Source organism: Lepidochelys olivacea, assembly GCF_965140295.1.
Source record: "Lepidochelys olivacea isolate rLepOli2 genome assembly, chromosome: 15".
Classification (NCBI taxonomy): domain Eukaryota; kingdom Metazoa; phylum Chordata; order Testudines; family Cheloniidae; genus Lepidochelys; species Lepidochelys olivacea.
The window spans coordinates 23422330-23438942 of NC_140425.1; the positions used below are offsets into that span (position 1 = coordinate 23422330).

Sequence of the window (16613 nt, forward strand, 5' to 3'; positions counted from 1 at the left end):
TGCACTTAGTGACACATATGAAAAAGCATGGGGACTATATTAATTTTTTGCAGTAAGTTACCTGTCACCAAGAATCTAAAAACATCATTTGGCTCCACACATCTGTCTCAGGCCACAGTTCATGCCAATGCATAAAAGACTGCACTGGGCCACCTAAACCACAAATCTAAACTTTTTTTTAACACATGTAGAAAATCTTGCATGAGCCCCCTTTGTACAGCACTAGAGAAGTCACCACCTTCACTGACTCACACAGGAAGTTAAAAAGAAACATTGTTAACTGCCACTACTCAAACTGGTACCTGAAAGAAGTGGTATTCTTTCTGGCTTCAAAATCACTAATGAAGATTAAAACTGAAATTTAAATAATGTTGATGTGCAAGTAGGAAGAGTATGTAGCTCACACATAATGTACTCTGTGGTGTTAACAAGAGGTAAGTAAAAACAAAGCAGTAGTGACAAAAAGCAAACAAGATTTGAATACACAAGCTAGATTCATCAAACAAGGTGGTGTTAGCTTGCAGAGTCACTGACGATAATTGTGCTTAATGTATTCCTCTTCTTTCCAATCATCATTTGGAAAGGCTAGAGTTACTGAAAGAAGAGGGAAATGTTTTTAAAGGAGGAAGTCTTAACTACAGAGGGGCACAAATGTTTTAATTTTGTGGAGTTAAGGAATTACACACTATTGTAAATGTTTAGCTAAATTTTACAGACGCAAAGTGGATGAAGCAATATCTTTTCTTGGACCAACTTCTATTGGTGAGATAGACAAGCTTCTGAGCTTACACAGACCTGCAGAAGAGATCTGTGTAAGCTCAGAAGCTTGTCTATCTCCCCAACATAAGTTGATCCAATAAAAAAAAATTACCTCACATACCTGGTCTGTGACATCCTAGGACTGACAGCAACAACGCCGCATACAACAATGGAAAATAGCTAAATTTTAACACCCAAATCTCTAATTAGTACATTTACAGGTTTCATTACCAAATCTATGTTTATATCAATGAATGTTCCTGGCTAATTCATCAAAAAGTTTTCAATCCATCAGTGTCGCAGGAGGAAGATATATTTTAATACAATTTGCATGGCGGGTACTTCTGTATAGAGAAGCTATTAATAGAATACCTGTGAGGTAGCACAGCTCAGGAATGAGTACTGCAGGTCCTGGTATTCCTAGCCCTCTCCTCCTCTTCGGCTGACTGACCAAAACTGGTTGATTCAAGTCAGTGATTTCTTGGTTATATTGCTGTATAGAAATTACATAGTACACTTTAGTCAGATATCAAGTGCCTCTAGGAGACTAAATGATCACACTTTTTTCTAACATTCAACTGTTAACAAGTAGAGATACCAGTACGGTATCTTTAATTTCAAAACAAGCCAGATACTCAGGTCTATCTAAGGTTTTCTCCATAAAGTTACTTTCAGGGTGAACTATGTAATCCACATATTAAGGAGCAAGCCACATTTGGAAACACATTACCTAGTGTACTGATTGTGTATCAAATGCATAGACTGAGCACTTTTCCCAGACCTGCGCCCATTCAAGCAGACAGCAGAAGCTGTCTGTGCTTAAGATGGGTAGCCAGTAAAACAAAATTTAAAGTCACCAATAGCCAAGAACATACTAAGGTTCATGCTGACATATTAATGTATAAGCCCAAGTACACTAATATTCTTCCCTTCTCCAACTTGTACAATATGAGACCAGTACTGCCTTACTGGTGAGACAGCACCCAAAGGCCCCAATAAAAATCAAGGTGACCTGTGGCCTCTCTTTGCATTCTACAGTTGCTGTTCAATCTCTCAACCAACCATAGAACCCAAATCTAGAAAGGGAATGTCTATGTTGTGCATGCTGACAGTAAACAAGCATCCTTTCTAGCCACTAAACCCTCTTGCACTCCCGGAAAACCTCAATATCAAAACGTTTCAGCCAGTCAGAAAGCATAATAAGGAAAAACTGCAGATTGTCCAGAGAAACAGACAAGCCAACAAAATGGCATCATGAATTCTTGAACCCTAAAAACAGACATCCTGCACTAGAATAGGTAAAAGTGTCATTCTACTCAAAAGTCAATACTACTGGTAAAAGATAGATAGGAAATGTCTTTTTGAAGGGTGAAAAGACCATTTTGCCCTTCCTGCCATTAAGAAAGAATAGTTACTTACTCTGCATTAATTCCAATTCTGGTGTGCACGTAGCCTTGTACCCCACTACACATGATTAGATTCTTTTGAATAGCAGTGTCTATTGGAGCTGTGCCTGCACCCAGATCCCCCTGTGTCCTGCACCCAAAAGCGCAGAGGGAGTAGTAGGCCCAACAGATGCTGAGATCCTTCACTAAAACAGAATCCAGCTATTAAAAGACTGTAAATAGTCCATGAGCGACCCTCATTTTCCTATGAGTGGCCAACCCAATCCAAAGAACCACCAGTTACTGTTCCTTTGAGTGACTATCCATTTGTATTCTTCCACTTCTGATAGCTCACAAGCAGGGACTTCATAGCCAAGTTGTCAGTGGTCGGTCTGTTTTAACAATTGCAGGACAGCTCTGTCAATGTGAGATTCAAATCTGGAACCCTCTACTAAGAAGTAGTGCTGAACTCCAGGTAGCTGCGTTACATCTCAAGAATCAGAATGTCTCCTTGAGAAGCTACAGAGGCTCTTCTGGCCTCTGATAGAATGGGCTGTAATCTGCAGACTGGAATCTAAGTAAGTTAGTTCTAATAGTCAGACACCTATTTAGATAGCCTTTGGATGGATGTAAATTGACCCTTCACCTGTCAGCAAAAGCGAGAAATAGTCTGGGAGAGTTTAAGTCGTGGTCTACACTACACAAATAGGTCAGTGTACACATTAATCTGATCTACGCTACACTGATTATGTCAGTGTACACACTACAGCCTTGTCCTGCCCAACGTAAGCACCCTACTACACCGACATAACTCCACCTCCACGAGAGGCATAGGGCTTATGTCAATGTAGTTAGGGCAACACAGTCTATCTAAACAGCAGGTTACTTACATGGAGTTGTGTGGAGCTGTGAAATTGACAAAAAAGCTGAGCAGCTAGAGCCCAGCTGCACAGCCTGGAGGCTCCCCTCTCTCAGCTGGTCAATTGTTGCCCCCCACCCTCCTCCAGCTGGGAGGCAAGAAGCCCAGAGGGGCACAGCTGTGTACTTAGCGCCCTGGCTCTCAGTCCCCAACACTGCCACTTTTCAATGGGTGGAAGCGCTCATGGTGAGGATGTGCACCACTAACATAAGGAGGGTAGCATGGATATCAGCCACCGCAGTAACCACTGTGGTGGCAGTAAGTCAGCCTAACTTAGGTCAACTTAGGGCATGTCTACATATAGCCCTGAGGGTTTTGTCCTGTCCTGACAGCAGTGTGTGACAGTTAGCCTTGATTAGAGCAAGGTTTAGGAAAGAAAACTGGAAGATGGATCACTTGATTCAAGTGAAAGTCCAACAACTTTTTTTGGCAAAAATAGTGGGTGTGGTCTTGTCATTGTGAAATACAAAATACAGCAGAACCTCAGAGTTACAAACACTAGAGTTACAAACTGACCAGTAAACCACACACTTCATTTGGAACAGGAAGTACACAATCAGGCAGCAGCAAAGACACACACACAAAAAATACAGTACTGTGTTAAAACATGAACTATTAAAAAAATAAAGGGAAAGCATTTTTCTTCTGCATAGTAAAGTTTCAATGGTGTATTATATCAATGTTCAGTTGTAAACTTTTGAAAGAACCATGTTTTGTTCAATTACGAAAGTTTCAAAGTTACGAGCAACCTTCATTCCCGAGGTGTTTGTAACCGAGGTTTTACTGTATGGTGGAAACGCTCAGAGAGCTTGACTCTTTCCTACTAGTTGAGATGAAGTTACAGCTACTAAACAGACAGTCTTCATAGGCAGAGAGCAGATTGCTAGAAAGAGGTTCAATGAGGAGCCCTATCAAGCTTCTTAAAATCACACTAAGATCCCAGGAGGGTAAGGTCTCTGCTTGGAGGAAAGCTATGCAGGAGGCCCTTGAAGAACCTAGCAACTGTTGGGTGTGAGAAACCTATATGGCCTTCAATAGAAAGGTGATGATCTGACAGTGCTAAATGGGTTATTATGCAGCTGATGCAGATTCTGAAATGTTTTAGGGCTAACAAGCAATCAGTAGTCACTCTAGAGAGTTTTCAAAGGGAAGTAAATATTTTGTAGTATTTTTGCCCAGAGAACCTCTTCCATTTTGGTGCAAAAGTAACTCTAGTGAAGTCCTTCCTGCTAAAAAGCTGAAGTGTTCTGGACTTCAGTGGAAGATATTCTGTCTGGGATCATTAGCTAGATCTGGATGTAGGATCTGAGCCCATTCTGAATAAATTACACTGCGCTGAATTGGTAGTGCGAGATCAAACACTGTTGACAGATTCATCAAAACCAAATACCAGAACAGCTTTGACCACTCTGTCCTCCACTAGTAATAAGAGGACTCAGATGCAGGGAATAATGAGGCCAAGAGCTTAAGAGGGAGAGATGTCTCTTGGGATCGTACATCTCAGATACCTAGAAGCTTAGTGCCAGAAGAATCTCCACTTCATCAGATACTACACTGCTGTAGTGCCACATGCCCATACGTTAGTACTGAAAGAGGAAAAGATATGCTCCTCTGACAGCACCATTCTTGTTCAGTGACCAGCTAGTGCAGAAGCATCAGCTGGATTCAATCTGGGCCTTGAGCTGTCAGTTAGCTAAGGAGCAGGAGGTGGAGCAGATACATGGCAAGATTTCTGCTTTGATTTACCCAGTTCTGCAGAAAGAAATCTGTGTCTGCTGTAATCTTGAGAGTAGTGCTCTTTCCTACTATAGATACTTTTCCTAAGTCCTCTTCTACCCAGACTCAGTAGTCAGAGTGTGCAGCTTACTTCAGGAAGAAAAAGCACCCTGGTGCACCGGGTAAACCTGGAGCTTATCAGAGCACTCACTGAAATAGTCTGATCCAGTCTGGCAGTCTTCTTTCGCTCAGGTTCAGAGGCGGCCCTCATGGTGCATGCTAAGAGGAGTTTAAGGGCTTGTCTACACTTACCAGGGAATCGACGCATCGGCAGCCAATTTAGCGGGTTGAGCGAAGACCCGCTAAATCAACCGCAGATCACTCTCCCGTTGACTCCTGTATTTCACCTGAATGAAAAGTGCAAGGGGAGTTGATGGAAGAGCGTCTCCCGTCAACATAGTGTACCATGGACCCCGCAGTAATTAGATCGAAGTATGTTGATTTCAGCTGTTATTCATGTAGCTGAAGTTGCTTAACTTAGATCCATCTCCCCCTGTAGTGTAGACAAGGCCTAAGATTAAGACAGAAGTCTTCTGCTTTATGTTGCTCTTTGTATAAAAGGACACTTATCTGCAGTGTGTGTTTCACTGAGTAAGAGGCATTTTAAAAGAGTGTCCATCACTGACAAAGTCGTCGCCTTAAAGGAGAAACAATATAAATCCTGGAGACTTACATTCTGCCATCCCAGAGCAGCTATGGTATGGGAAAAACTTTGAATAAATTATAGAGCGTGGGTATTTATTTTTTACGTAATGGACATAAAAACTACCCTATCATGAACAATACTAATGACTACACTAACTTCAATAACTAGATAGAATTAGAACTTGCACAGTGTACAGAGAAGTGGACAGTGCTGCTGTTTGATCTTGTTGCCACAGGTATTAAGAAGGAGCTGAGGAATAGCTGGGCCTGCTCCGCTCTTGGGTGGAAAGGGACACAGGGATGTCCACAGCGCAGGCAGAGACTCAATGGATACTGCTATAAAAAAAAAAATTCACACTCACACATATTGGCATCAGGAGTGGAAGGGGACAGAATTAACTTGAAAACCCCAAACCTCTTGTTTGAAAATTTTGTACCTACTAGTTAAAAGTATTACCTTTGATTACTATAGCAAAGAATTTACCAAAAAACACTTAAGTTGGTTTACTTTGTGCATTTGACAGCACCTTCTGTCTGATCAGTTTCAATATATTCCTGTGTAGTCAAGTTAGACTTGCTGAAAAAAAGACGTTAAGCTGTGGAGCAGAAAAAAAAAAAAAATCCTTAAAAAAGTTTAACAGGATTTTTAAAACACTTCATGGCATGCTATTCAAAATGTAGGTGAGCCAGAATTTTTTGGAATTATTTTTAAAAACAGATATATAGTTGATATTATCCCTTTAGTAATCCTAGAAAAAGGAACATATTTAGTGGATTTTTACAATAGTTGCAATTGTTAACAATGACCATAGGTGTATGACTCAAGATACTTCTAAAAATCTGGACAACTAGAAATCACTTTGAAGCATGGTTATGTAAACATCTGAAAGTAAAAAAAAAAAGTACCATGCATAGTCTTCTGATACAACGCTAATTAATTAGTAATAGCTATCCACAGATGATGCTCTGAAGTCCAACAAAATCTAGTAAGGAGAATGAAAATGACATTTTTAGTTATAATTTCATACCATTTTGTAGTAGTCTACAAAGCTGATTGCAGAACCGTCTGCTTTCTTAAAGGTGCATTTTGGATTGGAATCCCAGTCAATATCATCAACTCTGTATGTTTTGTTGTTATACCTGAATAAAAATTTTTAAAAATCTTTTGATCTTGTCTTACATGTAGATAGTAATAGTTTATTCACAGGTGCATGGAAACGGGCCAGGGAGGACTGAGAGAAATGCAGAAAATTACAGAAAATATCCAGTAATCTAAAATTTTAATAGAAATTTTGTTACTTTATTGCTGATAATAAAACTTCCATGTTCAGATTACAATTGATACACTTTAGCTTCAAATGCAGTTTATGTTAGAATACACTGAGAATTGATTTTAAGTATGTCAGGAAGCAGACTGGTATATATACAGTTAATTTCATATACTATCAACTTGGTTTAGCCATTAATTTGAGCAGGGGACTAAGAGCTTTTTTAGCTTCATGCCTTCTGTTAGCCACTTGTTCCCTGCAAAACATGTAACGCCCCAGAAAAGTCTCAAAAAGACGACAAGGGAAAGAGAAGTAGACTCAACATAAGGGAGCCTGCATCTACCAAGATGATACGACGTCTCATCTTGGATCACTAAGAGTTCTCTTTTGCCACAGTAAGGCCTAAAACCAGCTTAAATTGGTAAGGCTGGGTTGAACATTTGAGGAGTGTTTATATTACATGATTTTTACATGTAAAACATTGTTTAGCTATCAGCTACAATACTAATGGAATTAGAACTGTTCCAGTATCAGTAGATCAGTGCCAAGAATAAGCCTAGAATTTTTTTTAAATGCTTAAAATTTATTTTATCTGCAAAGAGGAAAGAGACACATTCTTAAAATATGAATATAAACCAGCTGTTTGAAAAATCTAGCCCTAAGAGCCCAGCAAAACTTCCACTGTAAACAGATACACATTGCACCTGCTATAGTTAAGATCAGCTTGTGAAAATCCCAAAATAATTTCTAAAATATCAGGTTTTCAAGGTATTTAGGCACCTAAAGATACCGATAGGTGCCTACGGGATTTTCAAAAGCACCCAAGCAAGTTAGATGCCTGAAAATCCCATTAGGCATTTATCTGCATCTCTAGGCACCTAAATATCTTTGAAATAGTCTGTGCTTCAGTTACAAAACAGCATTAATGGTCACATTATTTAAAAATAATCACTATCATCTTACTTTGTAAGAACAATTAGCCCTATCAGTTCCTTAGCACAAGTTTCTCTAAATCTTTGTTCTTCAACCTGCTTATACAGGTTGTACATAAAATCCCACACAGTTTCACTGCGGAGAACTTTATGGCTCACATCTGTACACAACATGATGTTTGTCTCATACTGGAGAATAGAAGTAGCGAAGCCTGGCCAAATCATCAACCTGTTGGAAAAGAACAGAATATTTTATAACACAAATTGGCTTTTCATATATCTAAGAGTGCTACCAATTTGTTCTATAGATTTTAATGATGATCAAGTTTACCTTCATTAGTTTTACAGAACCACAAATTGAAGATTTTTATTAAGTTAAAAATGTCAAACAGCCATTTGTTTTAATTTAAATACTGCCTTATGGCATCTGCAACTCCAATATTGCAGTGTCAAGGTACAAGAAACTCACCAAAGCTAATTCATTCTGAAGTGGAAAAGTAAATGGTGGAGAGATTTAGAATTCACTTTAACATTATCAACTAAGGAATTTAATAATATCAACTAAGGAATTTAATAAAGGCACGCTTTAACATCAGCAGTCCTGTAAAATACCTCTATCCTTTAATTATTATTTCTTTACATCTCTCCCACAATCTGGAAAAGTCATAAAGCCACAAAAACTTCAGATTCCTTAGCCTTTCTGTATCTTGTTCATCTCTAGAGAATGTTTTATGTAGCTATCTGATCTATTTAAGATGCAAGATTGTTAGTTTGGCAATGCAGCAATATAAGCTGCACTGAAAGGACAACCTCAAGATCTAGCCGTAAGACTACAAAATCACCTAACGAAAGTAACCTGAAAATAGAGGTCTTAAATATCACTACTTTGTACACAAGTCTACAAGACACTATTTGCTTATATTAGAATGTTACATTTTTTGCTGCCTATGTAGCAGATGGTAAGAAAATACTCATAGGGGCTCGATTTCAGCTGAAAATAAGCCTTAGAAATAGATGAGAGATTTCGTGTTTTACTCAGCTGCTTAAGTAGAACTCACAAGGATGGATCTAGATCAATTCAGATTTTATAGTTACCCCCATAGTTAGAAGAAACTGAAAGTTAGGTATATGAGAGGTCTGAACACAAAACTATACAAGTCAAAAAAAAGTGTTTTAATACATGATAAATCATTGAAGTAATAGCAAAAGATCATTTCTCCCTTGCAAGACCTGTAAACTCATTTTCCAACCTGTGATTGGGGATGCTGATTGGGTCATTTGGATTGTAATAATTACGTCCAATTTGCTGCAAGTTCATTATTTTCAAAAGCCTAAAAAGAAGTTGGGAAAGAATAAGTAATTGGCAAATAATAGCACTATTTAGTTTATCAAAACATCCAAAATACTGTAGGCCTACATTTAGAGCTACATGCTTTGCTTTTGCTATATTAAGCTAGAACAAAGATGCTGATGTAGAGTTTTGTTTCAATGTGACCTTTAAATAAATGCTTACAGTTTGTTTCAGTATTACTTAATCTTTCAGTTCTTGTAGTAAAACTAATTAAGAACACATCCCCCTATCGTGGACTGAGTCACATGCCTCCTGACAACAGTCTCAGCAGGTTCCCCCCCCTTTCAGATGAAGGCACCAAAATGAGCAGAAAGACCAGATCACAAACAGAAACATACCAGTTTCAGAGGCCCTATACTGCCATCCAGGCCTTTAAGAATAAGCTAATGCCCCCAGCAGAACAGAAATTGTTTGCAGAGCTCCCACCCAGGACTCTGTTAACATCAAAGGCTACTTGTTATTCTTGAATATAGAAGCAACCTATTTCAAAGTGGTACGCCAACAGATATATCTAATCACTTGCCAAACTGTAGCTGTTTATGATTAGTATCCATATTGGATAGCTGACAAGTATTTTCCTTTGGCCACCATAGAGAAGGAAAAAAAAATGTAATATTTGCCATGAGACTAGCAGTTAAAGCCCCCCCCATTCCCAAAGATTAAACCCAAACTTTTCAATTAGCTTCCTGTAAGAAAGATAAGAATTGTAAAATAAAAAGCTAACCTTCTAAAAATAATGTTGTAAAACTGCAAGCATGTAGGTGAAGTAGGTGGTAGCTCATTGGTCAAGGTGATAGTAATCTTGACATTCTCTCCATTTCGGGTCTGACTGAACACTTCAGTAAGCTAAGAAAGGGAGTATATACTCAAGTTGAGTTATGCAAACATAAGCTATGACTAAATTTTTCAAAGCAGTCTAGAAAATGTAGCCTTATATGCCATTAATTTTTATGCTTAAACCCCCTAGGACTGCTTTGTAAGTCTCGGCCTAGTAATATTATGGTCAGACTAACCCTAAATCCTCACAGTAAAGCTAGAAGTAATCAGTCTGCCATGAGTACACCTTGATGGGTCAGAACGCCCTTCCTGTTTTGCTTCCTTCCACCTGATTCTACACTTCCCCATCCATCTTGCTCCAGACTTAGAGCAGGATTTAACCTACAGCCTCCTTTTAGTGAGGAGAAGAAACACTTCTGTACAGTAACTGTGGTACTTGAGATGTATTGTGCACATACATATTTCACTTTTGATGTGTGTGCATTCAAGCCAGTACTGTTGGAGGTGCATATCCTCATTCCTTGAATTAAGGATATAACATACAGACTTCAACCTGCTTTGCAAACACTGCAGGTATAGACTGGCATTCAGCGTCACATATGTACAGGATGTCACATGTAATCAAGCAACCCACGTTCTGACTGTTGACAAATGAGACTGGAGACTAGCATACAGGGAGAAGAGGGAATAAAATCTCTCCTGAGGAAAATAAGTGGTTGCAGTTATCAAGTTGTGAAAAGCACTGATGAATTCAATTCTCTGCCCAAGTATCAATATGGATTTGTCCCTTTTTATTTTCTGATCCAAGTGATTGAAAAGACACCGGATCTGACAAGTATTCCCTGTGAATTGCTGGCAGAAGCAGCCACAGATTAACCAAAAAGAAAAGGAGTACTTGTGGCACCTTAGAGACTAACAGTCTCTAAGGTGCCACAAGTACTCCTTTTCTTTTTGCAAATACAGATTAACACGGCTGTTACTCTGAAACAGATTAACCAGTCGCCCAGATAAGGGAATTCCTGGATGCTCACACTCCTTAGATAAGTTGCTAGTACTGCCACACACTTAATGAAAACCTGAGGTGCTAATAGCAGCTCAAACAGTAAATGTGTATATAGGTAATTATATTTCCCCACACACACACACACACTATAAATATAAGGAATTTTCTGTGGCAGGGTAGAATGGCCACATGAAAATAAGTGTCCTGCAGATTGACAGCAGTGTACCTGTCATTCAGGTTGAGGGAAGGAACACCAGGGACACCATCCCAAACTTTTTTTTATTAAGATGTTCAGGTCTGTCAGATGTAGGATGGGCCTTAACCCCTTTTTATTTTTGAAGTCACAAGAATAAAACACTTGTCCCCTGGTGTTGTGGAAGGGTGGCACCTTGGTAGCACCAAGACTGAAGAGCCTGCACTTCTTGAAACAATGCAATCTGGTGAAGTTCCTGAATAGAAACGGTGAAGGGCGGAGACTGAAATTGTGTGGTATATCCCAATTCCACATCTAGAATCCAGTGATTTCAGGTGATGGTATTTCAGACATTGCAGAAATGGGTTTTAAACAACTGAAACTCTGTTCCTGAGGAGGCAGTCAAATCTACTGTTTAAGAGACTGCTGCGGGTGAGAGACTGTTGAGGCAGGAACAGGTAACTACCTCCGACTTGGGAATTTATGCCTTTTCCTTCCTTGCCTGTTCAGGCTGCCTTGGTGCATAAGAGATTGATTGGGGGTGTATGTACTTCCATTCAAAAGGAAGCAGTATAGGCATCAACTTTACTACCAAATACATTAGGGTTGCACAAGAGTCCTTAAGAGTGTGCAAGGCCTTGTCTGTCTTACTACAAATAATGTTGTCTCCCTCAAGGTGAAGGTTCTCAGTAACTGTCTCCACTTCCTTAGGGATACCAAAGGTGTTCACCACAATGATCTTCTCGTTACAACGGCTGTGACCACAGATCAAGCTGCTTTCTCTGGTCCATCGAGAGCTGACTGAAGAGATGTTCTGGAGACAAGCTAGCCCTTGGCCACAACAGACTTGAGTTCTTCAATTAGCTCCTCAGAGTTTCAGTGAATAGCGAGAGCACCCCACTTAATAAAATCGTATTTTACAACAATCTTCACATACAAACTCACTGTCATGTAAATTTCTCCCAAGCAAGCCCAGTTTTTTCCCCTTCATCCTTGGGAGTAGATTTTTGCTCACCCTGCTTTGTCCACTACTGGATGCCATTATTACCAGAGACCCCAGCATCGGAAAACAATTGTTTGAATTCTTGTGCCAGAACCAGATAGCAATGGTCAGCCTTATTCAGGGTGGGTGCTATAGAGGCAAGAGTTTGCCATAGCATGTTGATGGGATCTTACAGCCCTTTATATATAGGGTGCCTCACTTGGCCAGGGACAGCAGAGTGTAAGGAATCCAAGACTCTATACCGCTTTCCTGAATGTCCTCCAGAGATAGCTCTAATGCTGTAGCTGCTCTCCTCATCAATTCTTGGAATGCTTTGTAGTCCACAGATAGGGATGGACTAGAATCAGCCCAACTACCTCAGCCGCTGAGGATGATGATAAATACAGCTGCATCTTGTGCTGGTCATCTTCTAGCTCCTCCTCAGGCTGTACCTTGGAAACTGGAGGCTGTGAGGCATTGCTGAGGTTGTTCTGGAGGGACCGTAAAATGTCCCAGGGTGCCCAATAACGCCAAGGTAGGTTGGCCGGCCTACGTCACTGGAGGTCAGCAGGGTGGACTCCCTGGAATGAGATCTATGCCCAGAGTGTTAGAACTCCACCCTGGAATCCCATCCAGGAATTATGGGAGATGAGTGTCTTTTGCCCAAGTATGGTAATGGAGATTCCTCCCTGCTCCTGGCTGACTCAGAAGATGAAAATGAATAATCTTCTGGTGAAAGCAGGGTGGTACCAGATAGAGTAGCTAGAGGAATAACCTCAGAAGATTTCTCCCATACTGGGTGGCTCATGCACCAAAGTCTGTACCAGAACTCCTGACTACCACCCACCAAGCTGAGAAAAAAAAAGCAACTGAGAGTCAGGGTGTCATCAAGTCCTTAGCTGTCCTACCTGCCTGTGGCATCAACAGTACTGAGAGAAATCATCAATAATGACAGGGACAGTAACAAACAAGTAATTAAAGGCATAGTCAGTACCAGTTCTTCAGTGCCAGTAAAAGCGGAGATTATTCTCTCTGCCAGACTAGACAAAACTGAAATATTGGCATCATCATGGCTGTACTGAGCCAAGAGGTGGCAGTACCCAGATGGCTTAGAAGAAGGTGGCTTGGTGCGGAGTGTAGATAAGTTTTTTGCTTATTACCAGAAGCCCAGGCTTGTAGGCTGGACAGGCACCAGAACAGACAGTCAGTCAGTCTTAAGACTTCAAGATGCTCTTTTTGTTCAGTACCTTCAAACTTCTAAAGGCACTAGAGGTCAGAAGAGGAGTTTTGATTCAACTCCATTATCTCCGTGCAGAAATATAGGATTATTTGGGCCTGAAGAATTTGGGTGTGGGCTAGTATGATTTGAGTTTCATTAGCCCATCAAGTTCCCATACTTCAAGTCAAATAATTAACTCTTGGAAACTCAACCTAATTAAAAGCTACATATTTTATAGCAATCCTACTCATACTTCATTGAGTTTCACCCCAAAAAGACAGGTTTCAGAGTAGCAGCCGTGTTAGTCTGTATCCACAAAAAGAAAAGGAGTACTTGTGGCACCTTAGAGACTAACCAATTTATCTGAGCATAAGCTTTTGTGAGCTACAGATGAAGTGAACTGTAGCTCACAAAAGCTTATGCTCAAATAAATTGGTTAGTCTCTAAGGTGCCACAAGTACTCCTTTTCTTTTTACCCCAAACAGAATGAAAGTACTATACAAGAATAAAACTCAAATAGAATGTAGCACCATGTCATACACACACCTTATTTTCTAGTTTTTTTGGTAAGAATAATATTGTTCCATCAAATGCATGTGTCCTCCCAATTAGTTCTTCATGCTGAAAGAGTAAAGCTGAGCGAAGACGCCGAGCTTCCATTTGAGGTTTATAGTCAATATGGTATTGATATAAAGCCCACTGTGGACGAGACGTCAACCGAAAATGGTTTGTACTTAATCTTATTGTGGTACCTGAAGTACCTAAAATGACAAAAATAGCTAGTTATAAAATTAAGTTTTTCCAATTTACATTTCAACAACTTTTAAATAATGAACCACCCACCCCAAAATTTAATTGTTAAACTTTTTTTAAACCCTTTGGAGCAACGCCAGTTTTTTCTACTACTTCTCCCCCATCTTTTACGGCATTCCTAATACAATGAAGTCCTGGTCCCTGATTTGGCCTTCTAGGTGCTACTGAAATATAAATAATCCTAGTTTAACAACTGTTGAGACAAAGCCAATGGAAAATAGTACACTATATTTCTATGAGCATATTTTACATTTGAAATCACAATATAATTTTAACTTGCCTGTTTTTGACTCTTTAACGTGTTCCATGGCTTGCCGAGTATTTACCCCGAGGTCATAGAAATCTCGGCGACGTCCCCCCCTATCTGCTAATGACAGTTCCTGAAAACCAACTGAAATATCATGTCCTGGAATTTTGGGGAGAGGGAAAATTAATAAATTAATATAAATCATGATAAAATTAACCAAACCACTACAATGTGAAATACAAACAACAGAATGCTGAGGATGCTAAGAACTGAACCCTTGAACAGAAGAAGCCAGAGCAGTTGCCATAGCACAATCAATCTGAAGAAGCCTCAAGGTTGCTTCAACTCTCAGAACAACGTCATTATAAAAATATCTGTAGGTATTTGAAATGTATTTTACAACTCTAAAAGTGCTGTAGGCTAAGGATTAGACTGAGACAGTTGTTACACTGAGTTCAATTCGCAATGACGAGAGCTGGATATACTTTAAATCTAATTTTCACCACATTCCTTATTCTAATTTGGGATTTAGTACTATTCGTTAAAACTTAATTTCAATTATGAAATATGCCAAATTTCGACCTAGGTTCTCAGATATTTTTCCTGTAATCTATTGCATTTCAACAAAATTTTTAAGGGAAAAAAAATTACTTGTAACTTGAGTTTTCAAATGATGTTGTCTGCACTCATACTAGACACTCAAAACTCCTTTGGAGAAATATGGCAACATGGATTGAAATTGCTCTATTATTTTCCCAAGATTTAAGACTTACTAGTCATTCTATTACAGGTGTCTGGGGCCCCGTGAACGGAGGCAGATCCATTCTATTATTATTAAGAACTGTTCTCTCTTGTGTGTAATTGCCTGAAGGCTCATGGTTCTGTGATTAGATTGGCTGTCCTTCCAGGTCCATATGCAGTATCTACATGGAGCCAATGTGTTGTCACTTTCTTTCTATATGCAGCAAAACAAACCCACTTTGTGTAGTACTAGTATGCCTTAAGATCTCCTGGGAATGAGCCTATATCTGGAACCTAAAGAGCATGAACCTCTTTGAGCAGGGATATCAAAGTGGCAACATCAAACTATTTGGGGGGCATATATAGAGATTAAATGCTCGAATTCTTCTCAGTGTTAAGAGTGTTAACTCTTAATTCAGTGACACTTTAAAAGAATTTCAATCTAATTTGTGTAGTTATTACAACTATAGTTGCATGTGCAAGCTGTCAAAGAGAAGAAACTGTAGTAGTTCTAGAAGTGTGTTGCATCATTTCTACCTTCCACAACCAAGCAACGCTGAAAGCAAGCCATATGGTAACTAGTGCATTTAAAAACATAATAGCCACATACTACCTTCTTGTGTAAGCCTCCCAACTGTTTCTATCAGATCTGTCAATCAAGGATTGAGATGGAGTACAGTATCAAGTGCCAGTCCTCTTCGGAGTAAATTTTTTGCCGATCTTAAAGGGTAACTTAAAGAGGGCCAAATGGTGGGGTGTTTTAACTGACTGTTTTGGCACCACAATTTGGCTCCAATAGGAAGCAAGAGTTCAACCAAGAGGGGCACCTCATTCCAATCCTTGCTGTGATTGACATGCTTGCAGCTACAGAGACAACACAGGCAACCCAGAGCCTCTTCGGAGGCTGTGGCCCTCAGCTACAATCTGTTTTGCTTCCGTCTTTGCATGACTTATAAAACATTCCAGGAGAGAGACAAACTGTCCCTTATTAATATAGGGACAAATGTTTGTCAACATCATGATTTTTGTGATAAAAATGTGATTGGATTTTCCAAGTATGGTCTTTTTCATTCCAACCAGCCTATTACTGAATAAGCTAGTGCAAAGGGAACATGCTGTCATATTTTTTAAAAATACCAATTTGGATCTATGCATATCCAGCCAAGTAGAACAGTAATCTGTTTTTAAAGTCGAAACTATGAGTTATGAAACTGTTTTAAGATATTTTAATTAAATTACTATAACACTGCTTTGGATTTAAGATGCGAGTTTTCCATTTCCCCTCCCCCTCCCAACACACAGTATGTGATAAACAACCAGCCTTAGTCAGAAAAGTCATCTCACCAGTACTGTTAGATACAGGACAAATTTAAGCTGTAATGCTGCTAACAAGCATAACTTCCTTCCTAATTAGTAAAGAGTTTCTTGCAGGCCTCTAAAGAATACTTAAACCTAATCCTAAAGCAGTGGCTCTCAACTTTTCCAGATTACTATACCATTTCAGGAGTCTGATTTGTCTTGCGTACCCCAAGTCTCACCTCACTTAAAAACTACTTGCTTACAAAATCAGACCTAAAAATACAAAAGTGACACAGCACACTAT

General features: G+C 39.5%; 1 protein-coding gene across 1 annotated transcript in view; it reads right to left on the bottom strand.

The window, feature by feature from the left end:
* Nucleotides 1-16613, bottom strand: part of PIWIL1 (piwi like RNA-mediated gene silencing 1) — a 49276-nt gene that overhangs the window by 23982 nt on the left and 8681 nt on the right. The window contains exons 4-10 of the mRNA XM_084648723.1: nt 14303-14428; nt 13756-13970; nt 9760-9881; nt 8935-9015; nt 7716-7913; nt 6513-6624; nt 1132-1252 (exon numbers count right to left, since the gene is read on the bottom strand). Of these exons, the coding sequence (XP_084504849.1) occupies nt 1132-1252; nt 6513-6624; nt 7716-7913; nt 8935-9015; nt 9760-9881; nt 13756-13970; nt 14303-14428 (975 nt within the window). The remainder of the gene's footprint in view (nt 1-1131; nt 1253-6512; nt 6625-7715; nt 7914-8934; nt 9016-9759; nt 9882-13755; nt 13971-14302; nt 14429-16613) is intronic.